At 37.3% G+C, this 19,298-nt stretch overlaps 1 protein-coding gene across 1 annotated transcript; it reads right to left on the bottom strand.

The window, feature by feature from the left end:
* Positions 1 to 199: 199 nt before the first annotated feature.
* Positions 200 to 13,533, bottom strand: Ccdc110 (coiled-coil domain containing 110). Its single transcript, XM_027927164.2, has 7 exons — positions 13,434 to 13,533; positions 12,844 to 13,095; positions 5,230 to 5,285; positions 4,877 to 4,942; positions 3,492 to 3,602; positions 572 to 2,699; positions 200 to 249 (listed from the first exon to the last, which is right to left on the bottom strand). The coding sequence occupies exons 1-7, from the start codon at positions 13,531 to 13,533 to the stop codon at positions 200 to 202; spliced, it is 2,763 nt and encodes a 920-aa protein (XP_027782965.2).
* Between the last annotated feature and the right edge of the window lie 5,765 nt (positions 13,534 to 19,298).

The raw sequence follows: 19,298 nt of genomic DNA, 5'->3' as shown, positions 1-19,298 counted from the left end.
TTCATGTCTTTTACTAGATTCCATAAAATTGTGGCAGGCTAACATTTGCTTACTAATTGGGTAAAATCTCAGTTTATTCACAGTTCTTGACAAATTCTGATTTTAAAAACTAGTTTAATCAATTAAAAGGTAATTATAATCCTATGCTGTGGGAAAAAGTACTTGGACAAAAGTATTGGAAACATTGAGTTTTGGAAATTTATTTACATATTTTGGATGGAAACATTTGATACAGTTTACTTGGAATTCCTGGAAAAAAAAAGAGTATTTATTTTTTTAAAATGGGAATGCTTAATATACTTCAGAATAATAATTTTAAAACTCTTGCTCCCTGCCCAAAGATTCTTTTTGCATATTCAATGTATATGAGTAATATAAATAAAATATGAATTTCATTTAAAACACAAAATCCCCCAATAATTCCATTATATAGTAAATTGGTTATGAATGTTATTCATAACCTAAATGGTATTCATCTTAAAGTTTCCTTCTTATTTCTGTATTCTGGTTAGTGCCCAATAGGCTATAAGACTCTTGACACGTCTCTACTAATCTACCACAACATACATACCTTTCAAATCATGAGCTAAAGGCCTACTCCTAGGATTAGAAGTGTCTTCATAAGTATTATAGTTGTCAAAATGGAATTTCTCTCGTCTTGAAATGTGAGTCATTTTTGTTAGGTCATGATGCTGACTAGAAATTTTATCACTTAAACTCAAATATTCTCGCTGAAGATTCCGCATCTCAAATTCCAAGGTGTTCCTTTCATTTTCTATACTTCTTACATAGTTTTCTAAAAGCATTTTGTCTTCAGTAAGTCGACTGAGGCTGTTTTCAAAATTCATATTTTCTTGACTATGTTTCTTTAGTTCTTCTTTCAGAATTTGATTATCTGTCTTAATTTCCACTACCATTTTTGATAACATTTCGCATTCCTTGCTGATTTCTGACAAGCTGTTTTTATAAATATTTGCTTCTGATTTTGCATTTTTAATTTCTTTCAGAAAACTCTCTTCTGAAGCATTTTGGTAAGTTTGAAGAGTCTCAATTTTTCTTTCCATCATTTGTCGAGCAGTAGTAGCATCTTGTAATATTGTTTCAAGGTTCAGTTTTTCATTTTTAATCGTTTCTAAGATTTGAAGAAGCGACTCTTGCTCATTTTTTGCCAGTCTTTCCTTCTCTTTTAGCTGCAGGATCTCCAGCTGGTTTTCTTTTAGCTCATTTTCAAGTGAACTTTTGTCTTGGAGGAGCTGGTATGTTTTTTTCTCCAGAATGTCTTTTTCATCATGTATCAAGAGAATATTTGTTTTCATTGCTTCCATTTCTATACTCATTCTATTATTTTCACTAGTGACAAGGGCCATATCGTTCTGAATTTTATGTTCCTTACTTTTTAGCTGATCAAATGCATCCAACATTTGTTGCTTCTCCAAAGCAAGCTGACTATTTTTTTCCTCAAGCATTTTGTTTTGGCCTTGGAGAACATTATATTTGCTAATTATTTTCTTAAATTCTTTAAGACATTCTTTGCTGTCGTCTTCTGCTTTAATTAACTTGGACTGAATAGTGTTTTTTTCTTCAACCAAATTCTTCAGTTGCTTTTCGTGGCTTTCAATTTTCTGTATCAGAGATTGTGTGGTAAAGACTAGAGGCTTTATTTTGGTCTTCAGGGTTAGATTTTCGTTTTCCAGTTCTGATACTTTTTTCTGTATCTGCATAGATTCTTTTAGGTAATTCTGTAAGTACTGAATTTTTGCAACACACTGCTCAGTGACAGAATTGACTTTAGATGTTTTCTCATTTTCAGCTACTACTGATCCGTGTTTTACTATAAATGGTTTCCCTTCTTTGTCTTTTATTTCATGTTTTGTTTGGTCAAGGAATGATAGTGTATGTCTTGGAACTCGGGAATGGAATTTTAAATCTGTAATAGTCTTGCCGTTGATAGGAATGTCTTTATTGTTTTTCTCATTATTTTTTCCCCTGTGTATTTCACTCTTAGATAATTTTTTACATTTCCTACAAAAATTCACATGGAATTTTGACACTGTTTCCCTGAGTGGGAGTAACTTGCTTACTAATGCCTCTAATTCTGAAATTCTCTTTGATTTTATATCTTCATTTAAGTTACTTTCTATGCTTTCCTCCTTAGTGAAGTCAATTTTTTCCTTGTGAATGGGGAACAGGTCATAGTTCCCATTTCTTTGAATATTTGGGTTGGTTTTTAAGGTTTGAAGTTCACTTGTAAGTGCCAGTTCCCTATCATGTGACTTTTGAAGCTCTTCCTTCATTTGCTTAATCGAGTAGCAAATATCATCCAAATTTTCACAAAACCCATGCTTCAGAAAAGGCATGTCCATTTTGGATTTATCCAGAATACTTGTATCTGCTTGAGATATCACATTTTGAGATATTTTAGGTAGAAAACTGTACTGATTATTATAATTCTTCAATATGTCAGAATTTTCTGAAGGGTTCATAATTATTATGTTTGAAGCTGAATTATCTGTTGGAGTTCTCAAGTTCTCAAGAGTTAATATGTCCTTGAACTGCGTCTGGGATGGGATATTTATACTTTGAGAGAGACTGTTAACATTATTGCTACTGAATTTTTCATCCATTGAAGGACGAATCATGGAATCCTCAAAATGATGAATTTTTTCCATAGAAAAGATTTCTTCTGGCTTCTCTATAGGCTGTTGACAATAAAAGCACACTATAAATGTACTGTCATTTGCCATATGATCAAGAAATTAAGATAATAATTTGTGGATGATTTATTCATATAACCAAAATAAACATGGTATCTACTTTTATACAGCAAAAAAGCCTAACAGGTATGGTTTATTTTCCAGAAAATTTAACAACATTTAACCTGTGATTCTGATCTCCTCAATTTGTTTAGAATTTGCACTTATTTCCTGAGGGGATGAGATACATGGACTAACCCTTCAATTTCAGAAATAGAAATTTAACATCCATCAACAGAACATCAAAAATAGGTGGAGAAGGTCATAGATAGGTCAAGGGAGAGTTTCAGGAAAGCAAATATTTCCACTTCTGCTTGCATTCCTAGTTTTAGGTCATTTTAGAGTTATAACTATCCTGAAAAAATGTGATTTCAAATCAGTATGGACACAGTGAGGGTCACCCTGATTAGCTGTTGCTCTAGGGAGTTCAGACTGGGTCAATCCTAAGTGTATGGAGAGGCTATACAAACTGCCTTGTATTTGAATTTACTTGGAAATCTTTCAGTATCTGGACTAACTCAAACATCCCTCACAGACTCCAAAAGGAATAGGAAAACTGCAGAAGTAGAGAAGTAAACGTACGTCTTTTAAGGTCTTCAGGATAGAAACTTCCTTATTTTCGTCTCTGACAGTCAGTTCTTCCTGTGAAGAGGGGGAGAATGTAAAGCTGAAGGTAAACTAGTAGTAGTAACATTTTGAAGCACCTGAATGTAGGAATGATCTATATAAATAACATACCGAATTCTTTTCAGTGTGTGTACTGAATGCTAGATTTTTTTCTGAGCCAAATTGTGGGGTTTCTACTTCAATAATACTTTTGTTCAGTATCTCACTGATTTCAGACTGTACCTGTAAAAGATAAATTGAGAATGTTAGAATTTCAGATTCATAAACTTATAAATGTATAGGAATAATAGATATTACAATTGAAAAATATTTTTACATTTAAAAAATATTTATTTTTAAGTTTTAGGTGGATACAGTGTCTTTATTTTATATTTATGTGGTGCTGAGGATGGAACCCAGTGCCTCGTGCATACTAGGCAAGCGCTCTACCACTGAGCCCCAGCCCCAGCCCATATTTTTTCATTTTCTATACATAAAAATTCTTTCCATCACAGAGAATATAAAATTAAGTGTGCTTACTTTATTGTAAATATGAATCATTAAAGGAGGCTTTAAGAAAATTAAATTAAATTGGATTGTTCTAATTTTTATCTTTCTTAATAACAAAATCAGAAAGATAACTTAGTGAACCAGTAACATTTTATGAACTATATTAAAATAATTTTAGGTGTTTGATTTTTTTACATTATTTAGTAAATATGAGATCTTTGATCTCTGTCATCAGAACAGAACAGAACATTCTATCACTCTGCAGAAGAGTTTGTCTTCTCTTCCATTTCCCTGCAGTTCCTCTTAGCACAAGAACACTGGGTGTATAAGTCCTTAAGGGAGAGAACAAGCATGGCTTTCTTCTCTTTTCCACTCTGATCTGGAAGAATACAGTCTCAGAGCTCCTAGCATCCCTTTGTCACCATATCAAGTCTGAGAATTCACTCCTGGAAAGCAAGATATGGAGTGAGACTTGTTCCTGATAACATGAATTTTTTTAAAAAATATTTTTAGCTGTAGATAGATTCAATAGATTCTTTTTATGTGGTTCTGAGAATCAAACCCAGTGCCTCATGCATGGTAGGCAAGTGCTCTACCACTGAGCCACAACCCCAACCTCATGAATCTTGATCATATACATGAAGCCATCTTGAAGTGAGCTATTTCTAGGATTTTTGGTTACTTGAGGTAATAGAGTATGTTTCCCCCGCTAAGCCAGTTTGACTTATATTTTAAACCTTTCAATGAGGGTCCATATTTGTTGACTGTGTATAAATAGCACTTTAGAACTCAGCTAATGCTTTTTCTTTTTGCCTTATATCCAAATAATAAGTATAAAAGAGAGAATGTAGTTTCCTCAAAACAATTTTGAGCTTGAACTATGTCATGGCTTCTAATATGTTAAATTCTACATCAGTTTATCCACTGGCTAAGTAGTTGTAGTTAGGAGATGGGAAGATAAATGTTAAGTCACAATGTATCCTATAGAGAGATGAAAAGAACCATACCATGCTAACATTCTGCAAAGTCTGTATTCGCAGAGCCTGAAATGATTCTAACTGATGCTGAAGGACCTATAATGAAATTAAACAAAGTATTAAATTGAATATTTTTAGGCTGCTAAACATAATCTTGGATTGTTCTGATTTTTATATCCCCTAATGTTACCATTATCAGAAAGCATCATATGAGAGTCAGGTGATTCAAATTCTTAGTCATTTTGCTGACTCTCCAGAGCTCTTTCATAAAGATTTTTGTGAAGACAAAGTGGAAGAACCAACAAGCATTTGGGAAATATTTATTCCAGACAAGATCAACCTTTGCATAGGATTTTGGAGCTAATAAAATGAAATAGACTCACTTTCAGTGCTGACTGTGGTTGGATTTGGTTTTCAGATTCTGATATGCAGCCATATTCTGAGAAGTAAATTTGAAAAAAATGTGGTTTAATTTTTAAATTTTATTTCTCAATAAATAAACATAGCAAATTCCTAACTTTCTTGGATAGGAAGACAATGAGATAATGAGAATATTTAACATTGACATTATGGTAATCACAAATTTAAGAAGTAATTTTCATTTGACTTAAAATACCCACTTGAGTATTATGGTTTTACTTTTATAATAAACCACTACTTTGCGGCACCTAACTTGAAAAATCTTAAAAGCTCAAATATCCTTGATTCTGAGATACAGACTACATTTCTTTTGTGAAAAAACAAACTAATAATCCTCATATCATGGGAGACTTGGCAGGATACTGTATTAGTTCTCAGTTTAATAAAATTGTAATGTGACTTTTTCCCCCTTTTAATGCAGAACAGGTTGGATTAACAACATACTGTGAGCCTTGTTATTAAGCAAAGCACTAGAAAGATCCACATGTTCCTTCTGTTGGGAAAGGCAATTCAATGTACATAGTCCTTTGGTCCCCTCTCAGCCACGTAAGAACTTCCTTATGAACAGAGTGCTCACAGTTTATGTTAAACTTATCACCTTGTGTGGAAATATTTTTCCCCCATTTTACCTATTTATTTGGGAATTGAAACCAGGGATGCTTTACCACTGAGTTACATACCCCGTTCTTTTTATTTTTTTTTTATTTTGAGACAGCTTTGATCCGTTGCTGAGAGTCTCCCTAAAGTGCTTAAGCCTGGCCTTGAACTTGTGATCCTTCTGCCTTAACCTTTGGAGTCAATGGGATTACAGGCATACACCACAGCTCCTGACACATTTCCCCATTTTAGCCTCAATGTGTATTTCTTTGTTCTGCTCAAGTGTGGAGGGCCTCCCCTGAGCTATTTGAACATCTTCACGGGTTTGGCATTGCAAGCTATTTTGTGGTTCCTTCCAGTTAATGGATTGCTCAATGCACTGACCTCTGCCTTCCCTTGGCTAGGGAGACCCATCTTGTAGTTCCAGAGTTGGGCGTAACCCATTTGGAGCTGGACAGCCCACTGCCTAGCTTATTTGGCAGAAGAACATTCTATAGAAAAACCTTTGAAGTTTGCCCCATATAATAAAGCAAATGTGGGCTCTCACTCTCTCTTTCCAGTGTGGTAGCCCAACCCTTAAGGTCAAAGAGCCATCCTGCCCTCGCTTTTCAAAATTACTTTCAGTGTCATGTGGTTTTTTTCACCACCTTCTTTTCTTAACTGTATTTTGCAGCCAGCCCACAACACATAGAGGAAACCCAAATTCCACTATCCACATGGGCCATGGGTGAGACTCAAGTGTGTGCATTTTATGAAAACTGACCAACCCTGACCAATACACTACCATCTCCCTGAAGTGGGGCATTCTGCTACAGCACAGGAGGGGTGTGTGCAGACCAGTTGTCCTACATTGGTTACCAACAGTGACCTACTGGCCATTGGAGTTCAGTAGCTACTGCAGAAAATTATCTTGAACCTGTCTTTGCTTTGTGACTCAAATGTAGTTGTATCCAGTGTTTGAGTTCTCTTTTCCTTGGTGCTTCCAATACCAACACAGAGTGGACAAAAGTGCTCAAGCTTCTCTTGACGATAGAGAATAGTTATCACATACCCAACATTTCCTGGAAGATAGGTTATAGATATACAACAGGGGAGAGACTATGTGATATGTGCAAATTTCCTTACATATATCCCTCTTTGTTCATATGTTAGGCAACTTGCGTTAATTCTTTTTTAAATTAAAGAAGTGAAAAAAAAAAAAAAACTGAATGAAATGAGAGTTAAGATTGAACGGTCTTCTAGGCTAATTCTAGCCCAACAAGTTCTGCCCTTACATAAGGGCTTTGAAAGAGTTTTTTTTCTTCTTCTTCTTCTTCTTTTTTTTTTTTTGTATCACGGATTTGTACCCAGAGTCATTAACCACTGATTTATATCCCTGGCCCTTTTTATTTTGAGACAGGGTCCCACTAGGTTGCTTACAATCTTACTAAGTTGCTGAGGCTGGCTTCAAACCTGTGATCCTCTTGCCTAAGCCTCCTGAGCCTCTGGGATTATGGGCATGTTCCACTGTGCCTAATTAAGAGGCCTCTTTTGGATTGGTAGTCTGCTAGGTGTTGTAGAAACTGGTTGCCAACTCCTTTGTCACTTGGCCTTCATCACTGATAGGGCCAAACTGGTTGGGAGCCTGGAGATGTGTGTGACCAATTGCAGAATGCCACCTCAGTCAAAGACAGAGAGGGCCAGTGTGTTTACCAGGATGTTGCTTAGCTTTGCATCTAACTGGGAATAAAATGGCAAAAAAAAAAAAAAAAAAAAAGAAAAAGAAAGAAAGAAACAAACAAACAAACTGAAGTAAGGCTGGGATGGAGGCAGGAAGGCATCTCAAAGTTTTTTATTCACTCAGATATCTTCTTCTAATGAATTCAAATAGGTCATGCAAATCAAAAAGAAGATATTATCTGGAATTCCACCACCCAAAACTAACATTGTCAATTTTGGGTACTTATCCTTCATTGGGCTCTGGGGTCATATTACACACGCTACTGAAGTGATGGATGTGCCAATCACCCTGAGGTAATCATTACACATTATATATATATATATATATACATTGAAATGCCACACTGTACCTCATAAACAAATAGTTACTATGTGTCAGTTAAGAAAAATGTTTCAAAGAAAGAAAATATATCATGAATAAGAGGTCAGAATCATCATGTTTTTAAAACATTTATTTCTGTTGTGAATCAGTGTTGATTTACTTCCTCCCAAGAAAAATGAGAACGCTAGCATTATAATTCCTTCCACATCTACCCCCACTTTTCATGATATTCGCTGTTTGTGTTATTTTCATAGTGAAGTTTCATGATGTTTACATTCTGTTCTGTAACCATAATACTCATAAAACTATTTAAATACCAAAGATAGGATATTATTCTTGGAAATAATTTTAGTCTTCCTCTTTATTCTTAATGGTGTTGCTGTTCAAAATTACATCTCCTTCCTGCAGCAATACCCGCCCTCTTCTATTAGAAGAACTTACAAGTTCAAAGCTAAATATAGGATTCCTTTTGCTAAAACCAAGGAAGAAATAAGGGTTCAAAAGAAACCTATAGACTCAGTGAAGTGATATAGTAAAGAAAAGATTCTTAAGAAAACACAATGGGGTTTATACATTGCTTCTCTCTATATTTTCTATCTTCCATCTCTTCATTTTTTGGCCACGGTACAATTACATAGTTACCATGCTGTTTCTTGTCATATGGCTCATGTTTAACTTGACCTTGACAATTCTGTTCAGAATTTCTGTTTTTTTGAATAGTATTTTAGATTTTTATTTTTTTACATCCTTCCATTAGCCCCCATTAGTCTATCCCTCTGAGCTATAGATTCAGGGCCAGGGTAAAAATTGAGTGTAGCTGTCTGCAAAAGGAAAAATCTTTCGGAACAGTATTGACAGGCTTTGTTGGAGGATTTGGTCTCTTTGGTGATACTTTTGGTGGTATTCCCTGAGACTTTGGTTAGAAATTTAGTGGTAGTATGCACCTTCCTTGAGGAAATACTCTTCTGACTTGGCTCATTCTCTCAATTCAGAGCCCTGGACCTGGGGTTGTCATGTAGGATTGTTTACTGGACAAGGGTTCCTGGCCAAAAGGCTGTGTGGGGCTCAAATCATCCTATGCTCTTTCTACTCAACTAACCAGCACTTGGGGTGGGTGTGCATCCACTCAGAAGAGGATGGGCCTCTTTAAAATCCCCACAAAGCCATTCCATGGGCTAGTGGCAGAACCACCCAGAACCTCTGCATTTCTTACAGTAAATTCCTGTTTGTTAATCAATCTCCAAGTGTGTACCCATCTGTTTCCAGAAGTTGCTACACTCTACACATATGAATCCTAACCTACAGAAAGGTGTTTTCTCTTTTTTCATTCACAAATGGGTTGGGGATGTTCAAGAGTATTCTCAGGATTTTGACTTGCTTTATTGCTTCTACAAATCGGGCAGAATCAGGAGCCAGGAAATGGTTTGGCTTGCCTGGACCTTCTGTTTTTAATTTTGGCCTCCACTTTCTGATCTTGTGACCTAAGGGAGTGCCCCCTTCCTTCTTCAGGTGCTGCTAGTGAAATTTTTGCTCGTTTTCTAGCACTTTTTAGTTCATTTCATTTGACACTAAGGAAGGAAGATCTGTCATCTTTCTTCACTCTAAAATCTCTCACTGAAAGTCTAGAAGGATTTTTATAACTTCATGATTCAGCTTTGTGTGTGTGTGTGTGTGTGTGTGTGTGTATGTGGTGTTGTTTCTTGTTTTAGTGGTTCATTATTCAGCAACTTAATTCAGCTAAGTACTTTAGAATTCCAGAAGAGAAGGGATCCCTACTTAATCTTTGATTAAGTAGGTACAATTCTTTCATTGAAGCAGGGGGAAGGCAGAGCATATGGGTAACGATGGAGGTAGGTAAGCAAGGTGAAGGTGGAGGGTGAGTGAGTTTTGGTCTTACTGCTTCTACTTTCCTCACACAGCAAAGGGCTGTGTTATGAGTTGCGAGGTGGTGGAAAGAGGAATTGGGGATTTGAGAACAAGAGGAGTGCAATGACTATCTTGGAAGAGAGAGGTTTGAAAAAGAATTTGTTGGGGGCAATAAAGTAAGTTTGCCAAATAGCACTGAACGCTCCTTTTAGATTCATGTTATGACTCAAAAATGAGTGTTTTTCTCTAGCAATGTCCAGATGATCACTACAGGCAGAGAGTAGGCTGAAAGTTGGATTCACCTATTTTTAAAGCTATTAAAATACCCTTTGTTTTTCTTATGAGTCTTTGGCTGCTACTTATTCCCAAAGGAAAGGTAATTTAAAATTCAGAAATAAAGAGCAACACAGACACTATCAAAGAACCAGATAGACATTATCATAGCACATAATCACATGTTCCTCTTAAGTTCCTGTTGAACATATGGTATTAGGAGGCATTTAGATGAGGTGGAAGATAGGTCCCATCCCTCAAGAAGCTTATGGTCTATGGACTATGCAAGAAATATTCATATTATATTCAACTTAAATTCTCTAGCTATCTCATATTTAAGTGTCAAAAGTAAAAAAAGAAAAGAAAAGATCAGTGGAGTGACTTGAGATATAATGTGAACATTAAGGGATTTATTAAAAGGCTGCAGAAAGTTATGTCATATTGAGTGTTTGTGGGAGGTATTAGGGCCATACCTCTGGCCAACCAAGTAAGGGAAGCAAACGAGTTTTAAAAATGAAACATGGCAATGACTCTCAGCTTCAAAGATTTGTAACTCTCAGGTTCAAATACTAGGTTTGCTACAATGATTCAAGTACTTGTTGTAGGAGGCCCATGAGTTGTGGCACATTCTGTACGACTGTGAGAGCGATGAACTATGGAGTTGGGTTGCCTGGATTTGAGTCCTGGCTTTGCCACAAACAAGGTGAGGGGATAACTCTAGGCAAGTTTGTTGGTAGAGCCTTTATATCCAGTACACGATATGTCGTCAATGCTCAATAAAGCTCAATATTTCTCCAGCGCCCTGGACAACACATGGTCTTGACATTCTCTGGACTCAGGATATGGCAGTTGCTGGCTCTTTCCCTAAAACTGTGCAGTGATTGCTTCTTCACCTCCTCTAGACCTCCATCAGATGTGACCCGCTGAGAGGTGTTTTCTCCTATCACCTGCCCTATTTAAAATTGCACATTCCCCACCCACCTCTGACATTGCACATGCTCCACACCTCCTTCTCTGCCTTACTTTTCTCCATAAGATTTACTGCCATCTTGCACACAATATCCTGTGTCTGTCTGTTCCCCCGACTAGGAGGTAAGCTTCATATGGGCAGGGGTCTTACATATGGTGTTCACTCTTGGATCCCAATAGATAGAACAGCCCTGGATACACAGCAGTGCTCAGAAATATTTGTTTGGCAGACAAACAAAATGAATGAAGACTTGGGTAGGACAGAGGTCCTAGAAAAAAAAAATGTTGGTCATCCTGAAGTTCAAGAGTATCTCTTTATATACTCATTTCAATGAATCAAAGGCTAATTATGTGAACTCATTGTTCTTATTTGCATGAATAATTAGCACTATTTAGGCAAATCAAGTAAATATTTTGTTGCTTAGTAATCAGAATGGATCACTTGGTGACAGTGAAGTGTAGACAATACAGAAAGAGGGTCCAAAGTCACACCTCCTAATGTGCCTTCAGTTGTAGCAAATCCAGCCATCCTTGGCAGTACCTGATTTGATATATCTAGCATTTACTGAGTACCTGTCCTGTGCTATATCCTGCACTTGTAAACACTATGCTCTCGCAAGAGAGACTGTAACTTGTAAACAAGTATTTGTGTTATTTTATAAGTAACTTCATTTTCTATAAATATTGGCATCTTTCTCCAGCGCCCTAGACAGCACATAGTCTTGCCAAATTGAAGTATCCCCATCTCTTCAATCTTAAGTACTCTCTTGGAGGTAAAATACTGGGCCAGTTTAATGTTTAAGTTTTTTTGTGAGGAGGACTCTTTCTCTCCTGTCCCTTTTACCCCTCACAGTTCTCCAAGGAAGCCAGAGTCTCATGGATGGAGGAGGGTGGGCCAAAGAGCAGATAGGAGACTGGTCCTGCTGGCCTCCACTTGATGTTTCTCATTTTGGTGGTGACTGAGTATCCAGTTGTCTTTCGTCTACTGAGGTGCGGCTGTTCTGGTCTCTTCTTTCAGGGACCTTGCCGAGGCATTTGTGAAGGTTCTGGATTTGTGAAATTGCAGAAATCTCGTTCCCATTTCAAGCTTCTATTTGAACACTTTTCTGCTTCTGGATATCTATATGATGCACATGGGTTATCAGCAACTGGGTCCTCACTTTGTTAGTCTGTCTAGGTACTGCCTCTGCTCAAGTGTTCTGCTCCTTCCCTGGCATGTCCCCCTGAACACTAGCCACAGGCGCATAATCACTGAGGGCTTCTCTCAAGGAAATGAGACTCCAGCTTCAGTGTCCTCGGGTTCCTTACCTGGATATTTACACAACCTTATTCCCGGTTCATGCAAAGTTTGAAAACTGTAGCCACTTGGTTTTTTTCAAACATCCTCCCTGTACAATAATCTGTAGTCCACAAATATTTACTGTGAAAAGTAGTTTTCTTAGAAAAGAAGTATCTTTTTAGTGTCTGTCCAAAAACCTCAATACTTGCCATCTAAAGATGAAGTATAGTAGAGTGTTGGTTAAGACCTGTATTCTAGAGACAACCTGCTGAATTCTGACCCTATCCTTTGCTACCTGTGTGACCTTGGGGAGTTAGTTAACCTCTTTGTAAAGTGGGGATAATGGATAGTACCTGTTTCATAGGACTGTTGTGAGGATCGAATGAATGGATACATTTACGTGGTTAGAGTGGTATGTGGCTATCGTTAGTATCATAATAGTTACTAAGTGCATCCGTCGGGCCAGTGGACTTAAGCAATGTGCCGGTTGTCTGTATGCAGTACAGATGTAGCATCATTGCCATAGGAGCAACTTGGCCTGGAAGATTTTACCTGTTTCACTGCCACCAATTTCTTTTAACCCCTCGGAGGCATTTAGGATCTTGGACGCTGAAAGGAGAACGGAGTCGACCGCGTCCTCTTCCTCAGTGTGCTTTTCTGTAACAGAACCCAGCAAGGTCTTTGGTTCCGTTGGGAGGAGTGGAGCCGACCAGGAGCCCCAACCAGGTGGTCCATGCCCCCTGCGGCCACCGGAGGGCGCGCTGCCGCCACGCAGCGGCAGCGGGGAGCGAAGTGGGTGCTTCTCTGGGGCAGAGCAGGGGATGAGCGGCTAGTTAAGAAGATCCGCGCTCCAGACGACCCGGGAAATCCCTGCGGCTTAGGGGTGAAGCGACCCAGCTGCGCTCTACTTTACCCTCCACTTCCCAGGGTCCCCCCTAGAGGAGCAGCCCCCTGGCCCCGTTATTACCGGGGCTCATTTCTGCTGCTCAAGATCTCTCCACCAACTGCCTAGCCCCTCAGTGGCTTCACGCTGGGGCATCCCGTTGCCTAGTAACTGGGTGACCGGGAGGCGGCGCCCCACCCCCACCCCTTTGCCTCGAGCGCAAGTGGGTCTTGCTCCGGCCCTTCAGACACTTTCCCACCCAGCAGTGCCCAGGACATCTGCGAGGTGGGAAGGACCTCCCCTTTGCTCCTCTTTCCCAAATCCAGGGTACAATCCCACTTGGGCGTTTTCTCCCGCATCCTTCCTGCTGAACAGCACTTGGTTTTGATTATATGATGACTTAAGATATCACCTGTTGGACCAAAGCTGTATGAAGAAAGGGGGACATTTGGGGACAGCTGTTCACCTTTTTTTTTTGCTTCTGCCACGCCGCCATTTCATTGTCTTATCGTTTTATTCCTCTTATTTCAACCCACCCATCAGTGTGGTCTCAGCATTTAGGGATTTGAGCAGCATTTAAATTAGTATATAATATTTATTTTGCAATATCAACCATTACACATAGAATATAGTCACTGAAAATTCAAATTTTAAATCACAGTCATAAAGAATTTAAAGTCACTATGATATAATAATTTGTTATATAATTAACATATGGCTTGCTTCAATAGAAATGAAATTTTATGATAGTTTCAAAGTTCATTTGCTCTAATTTCTTGTTTCTTACAAGAAAATCTTACTCTTAGATTTGATAATTTATGGTATTGTAGACAATTTTAATACATTATAATTTTGAGAACTTTAATGTGTCTGTTAAATCACTACTCTAAATAAATTGCATTATTTTGAAAAGAGAATGTAGATTAAAGTCTTTACATTCCCATGTTTATAGCAGCACAATTCACAATAACCAATCTATGGAACTAATCTAGGTGTCCATCATGGATGAATGGATAAAGAAAACGTGGCATATATGCACAATGGAGTTTTATTCAGCCATAAATAAAAATGAAATTATGTCAGTTGTAGGAAAATGGATGGAACTGGAACCTTTATGTTAAGTAAAATGAGCCAAACTCAAAAGGTCAAGGGTTGCATGTTTTCTCTCCTAAGTGGAAGCTAGGGAGGAAAAAAGAAAAAATAAAAGTTGTGGGATAGGAACCTCATGAAAATCAAAGGGAGATCAGTAGAGGAGAGGGAGCAGGGAGTGGAAGAAGGGGAGGTGGGGGAAGTGTTGGGGAGTGATATTGGCCAAATTATATGGCATGCATGTATGAATGCGTAACAAGAAATCCCATCCTAATGTACACCTATAAAGCACCAATAAAAAGCTAAATAAAGAAAAGAAAGCCATTACATTAAAAAAATTTAAATGGTATGCTAATGAAATTTCTATAATGAATTATTATATTTTATGCAATATTAACTTCTAGTAATATAATAAATAGCATAACTTAATATTCTGTAATAACTCCAACTTATGTAATATTTGTGGATTATGAAGGTGTTATGGTTTGGATATTAGGTATCCTCCAAAAGCTCATGTGTGAGACTATGCAAGAAAGTTGACAGATGAAATGGTTGAGTTATGAGAGTCTTAATCTAATCAGTGCTTTAATACCCTGATAGGGATTAACTGGGTGGTAACTGTAGGTAGGTGGGCTGTGGCTGGAAGAGGAGAGTCCCTGGGGGCATGCCTTTGGGGTATATATTTTGTTCTTGGTGAGTGGAGTTCTCTACTTTCTCAGGTTGCTTTGTACTGAGCTGCTATCCTCTACCACACTCTTCTGCCATGATGTTCTGCCTCACCTGAGCCCTGAGATCTATGAGCCCTAAAATAAACTTTTTTCCCTTAATTGTTCTAGTCTGGTCTTTTGGTCTCAGCAGAGAAAAAACCGACTAAAACAGATGACAAGTGAATGTTGATTATTACATAGAAAGTATGTGTGGATTTAAATAAGAAGGCTCAGTCATACCAGGTAGAAAAAAAAAAACAGGAAAAAAACAGATGATGATAGTTCTTGCAAAATTAGACAGTGCACTTATTTCAATAGAGACTTGTTTAAGTTTAAGATACTTCTCAATTAGTTCATCATAAAAGGGACTTGTTAGTAAGCCGGACAGCTTATTTTAGGTGTTAGGTCAACAGGCCTCTTGGTGATCAAACTCATTTCTCTTTTGGAAATGAAATCATGTTATTTTCAGTTAGAACAAGACCCAATTAATTTGTCAGAAAATTATTGTAATTAGTATATTAAACATTCATCAAAGTTATAATAAATTCAGAAAAATGTTTTAAATAATGAAAATGCCTACCACAAGAATGGCACACTTCAGAAAACACCCCTTGTTAAGGGCCTCACATGAACCACAGAATTTGGTAACCCTGTTATTTGAAAAGAGAATCTGGAATTGGTACAGATAATTAACATGTTTCTAAAAAATGGGAATGAGTGGTGGGTCCAGCTCTTTGGGGGGCATTTTACAGCATTTGTGAAAAGTGGAGAAAGTCTCATCTGATTATTCATGACCACTTAAAGCTCTTGCCACCGGTCACAACTTATACTTGAAATTCCCTCTATTCTGAATTCAGTGGGTAACAGTGACTTAATAACTGATAACAGTGACTTAATAACTTGGCCTCTTTGAGCCTCAGTTTACCTATCCATAGCATAGGAGACCAGTTGTTGTGAGAATGAGTACAATCCATGTGAAGGCTCCTACTTCAGTGGGTACAGACAGTAGTTAAGGAAGGCCCACAGACTAGATTGAGATTCCATACCATTGTTGAAATTTTTTTTTCCTGTGGTTCTTTCTTATTTAAAGAGATTCAACTATCCTAGGTCAAATATCAGAAAAAAGGATGTCTTTTAAAGAGATAACAGGAGAATGTGTTGTCTAATTTGTGATTTGTCTCAGTGATGATGTTCATTAATTGGCTTTACTAAGGTGGTACCTGCTAAAATTCTCTGGTAAAGTTACTTTTGTTTCCCTTTGTAATTAATAAGTATTTTGTAGAGAAATACTTTACACTACGTAAAGATTCCCCTTATCACCAGCTTTTACTTTGTTCATTTATTTATATTTTTTGTATGGATTAGTGTTTCCTGTTATTCAGTAGGTTCTATTGTATTATCTTCTGCTACTAACATTATTTATATTGTTCAAATTTCCCTAATTTGGCCAAGGACTGTTTTTGTGTAGTAGACTTCTATGTACTTTTGGCATGTTTCCTTCATTGCCGAAGTATTTTTTTTTTTTTTTTTAATTTTCTTGACACAACCAGACATCCCAGGCTCAGTTATATTCTCCTTGCCCCGGCCCTGTGGTCAGCCATTTCTTCTCAGTTTAAGAGGAGAATGGATATGGTGCTGAGGGTGCATTTGCTGTTGCAGTGTAACTGCTCACAGGCCATCTTGGGAAGGTCTGTATTTGTACAGAAGTGCAAACATGCATTCATACATTTGCACACAAACACATTTACTCTCTGGATCTCTATATAACGGGAATCATAAGTTCATGACACCTCCAATTCCAGTCCAACACCACAGTACTCTTTCTAGGTTTTTCTTTCCAAATTTATAATTTCCTTTACCAACAATGAGAATCACAACATCCATTATCCATTATGGAGTCACTTCTCTGAGCAAAGTCCTACTTCCTGTGTGTTGTGCCCTCTCCTTCTGCTGCTCTACCTGGGCTCAGCACTCCATTGAGCTTCTCTTCTACTTTGACACTGTCCTCACTTCTTGGCTGGGTCTCCTGTTTGTGAAGATCTCCCCATCCTCCTTGGGTGCTGATGTCATCATGCCCCAGCCAGTTCCATGCAGGATCACTTGCTCACCCTATTAGGGATCTAACCTCTGACCTCAGTGCTCCTCTCTTCAGGGGGATCTTCTTTTCCTCCTTGGGATTAGACACCCAAACTTTGCTTTTTGCAAGATCCTGAAATGATTTTTTCATTTTTGTTTCCGGAAGCTTTGTTGTTTTAATTTTCATATTTAGATTTGCTATTCATCTGAAATTGATTTTTATGAGTAACAGGGGTCAATAGCCATTTTAAAAAATGTAAGTCTGTCTGATGCTATATTAATTGCAAAGAATATAATTTCTTATATTATCTATATTTTTGAATGTATTTTTAAAATGTCTGTTTTTTTTCCTATGGAAACTCTCCAAAATCTATCATCTTGACCCTAAAGTTACTCATTGCTATGTTGTGAAACTCGGATAAAGTGATTATTTGCTTATCTAGAAGACAAATTAGAACTAGTGAAAGAGAATAGTAGTAGAGAACTAGGTAAAAGAGAATAGTACAATCAGATTTCCTTTGGACTTTCAAAATGGGGAAAATTCCATTATCCTGGGTGAACCAGTAAAAACTGGTTCTTGAGATTCTTGCAAGTTATTTGACAGCTCTTGAGTACTCAGTCTTCTACAGCACTCAGATTCTCCATGCACAGGCAAGAAAGGGTTAGTGATATCCAGAGAAACCTGTCATATTATGCAGTCTGCTTGCTCAGATCTCTGGGTCACTGTTTGTGAAGATCTCCTGCTCAGATGACACTGAAGGATTTGTGTCTCATTTGAAAATAGGTCAACAATGTTTCCTGTTTCAAAATACTCTGGGGGACCTTAGGTTTCCTCCCTCTATATGTAATTATTCCTTCAATAATTGCTTTTGTTGAAATATTCTTGCTGACACTTCATGGTGTTGATGGATTGTGGAATTTTATGAACAAAAGTTGTTTTAATATAGGATGGTTATAAGGAACTTCTCGAAAACTTTTTAAAAACTGGCCAATATTAGACTTCCTGATGCTGAAACTTTGATTTTGCCCAAATCAGCATGTCTTAATTTTTTTCCCATAATGTGATAGAATTCTCTGAAGTAAGTTAGTATTTCATGTAAATTTTGTAAACATATAGAGAAAGTATAAACATGTTTAAACTAGTATAAACTAGAGCTAAAGACTTCTGTTTCTTGATATAGTATCACATTTCACCTGTACTATCTTCTCCACATGGTGATACTGTTTCTATTTCATTTGGTCTCATGTCACATAGAAAGTAGAGCAATAACTAGGAGATAAACTTTCTCTGGTCTCCTATGTTGATCAGACTACCAACTGCTCTGAAAAAAAAAAAATCTGTGACCTTTTTTGATGTGAAGTTCATTGCTTAAAGAATGGAATTAAAATCTTTACTACAACTTAAAAAATTGTGAATCACAGTATTTTACAATCTTTGAATTCTCCTCTTAGAGCCCTCACCTGTTAACCGACAGCTGCAGATTTAAGAATCTGGAACAAATTCAAGAGCATTGAAGAAAACAAGCTAGTCAAATCTATTCTTAGAAACTTATTACCAGGCTAAAATACTTTTCTGGGGTTTCTAGCTTCATAAGATCTTTTTTTTTTTAACCTGAGATCACAAGGCTATCATTAATCATAGATGACATCTTTAGTAATATAAGAAGTGACTAAGCCACCCTTAAGATATAACAAATTTGGGCAGTTGTTTTTTGAGCCCAGAGAGGACCAACACGCTAGTCTTGGGTGACTTATGGGCCTTTCTTCCACAGCTCAAAGGCTTGATTCAAATGAAAACACCTCTATACTCAGTCTTCATTAACTTGCCTTTAGTGTGAATTTTTTTTTTAAGAAATGTTTTTGTAGTTGTAAATGGATAGAATACCTTTATTTTGTTTATTTTTATTGGTGCTGAGGATCGAACCCAGTGCTTCACGCATGCGAGGCAAGCGCTGTGCCGCTGAGCTACAGCCCCAGCCCCATGTGTGAATTTTAACTTGATTCTATCTATATAAGAGAATAAACTCCATAACCAAGGATAATCACCAGCTTCGGCTCTTAGGAAGCTGCTTGCTGCTTTTAAGAGGAATTACTTAATATTCTTAAAAATTTATTATATTTTTGCAGTACCGGTGATTGAATCCAGGGATGTTTGGATGGTAAAACATCCACTGAGCTATGCCCTCAGCCCTTTTTTATTTTAAATCTTGAAATAAGATCTTGATAACTTGTTGAGGCTGACCTTGAACTTG

This window comes from Marmota flaviventris, chromosome 3, assembly GCF_047511675.1.
Source record: "Marmota flaviventris isolate mMarFla1 chromosome 3, mMarFla1.hap1, whole genome shotgun sequence".
Taxonomy (NCBI): domain Eukaryota; kingdom Metazoa; phylum Chordata; class Mammalia; order Rodentia; family Sciuridae; genus Marmota; species Marmota flaviventris.
This window is presented reverse-complemented; position numbering and strand designations above follow the sequence as displayed.

Coding starts and splice junctions, on each gene's coding strand:
- Ccdc110 (XM_027927164.2), bottom strand. CDS start 13,533: ATGCGGGAGAAAACGCCCAAGTGGGATTGTACCCTGGATTTGGGAAAG. Junction 5,286..12,843: donor AATTGGTGGCAGTGAAACAG/GTAAAATCTTCC, acceptor TTTACTTCTCAG/AATATGGCTGCATATCAGAA. Junction 250..571: donor TTTAGCTCATGATTTGAAAG/GTATGTATGTTG, acceptor TTTTTTTTCCAG/GAATTCCAAGTAAACTGTAT.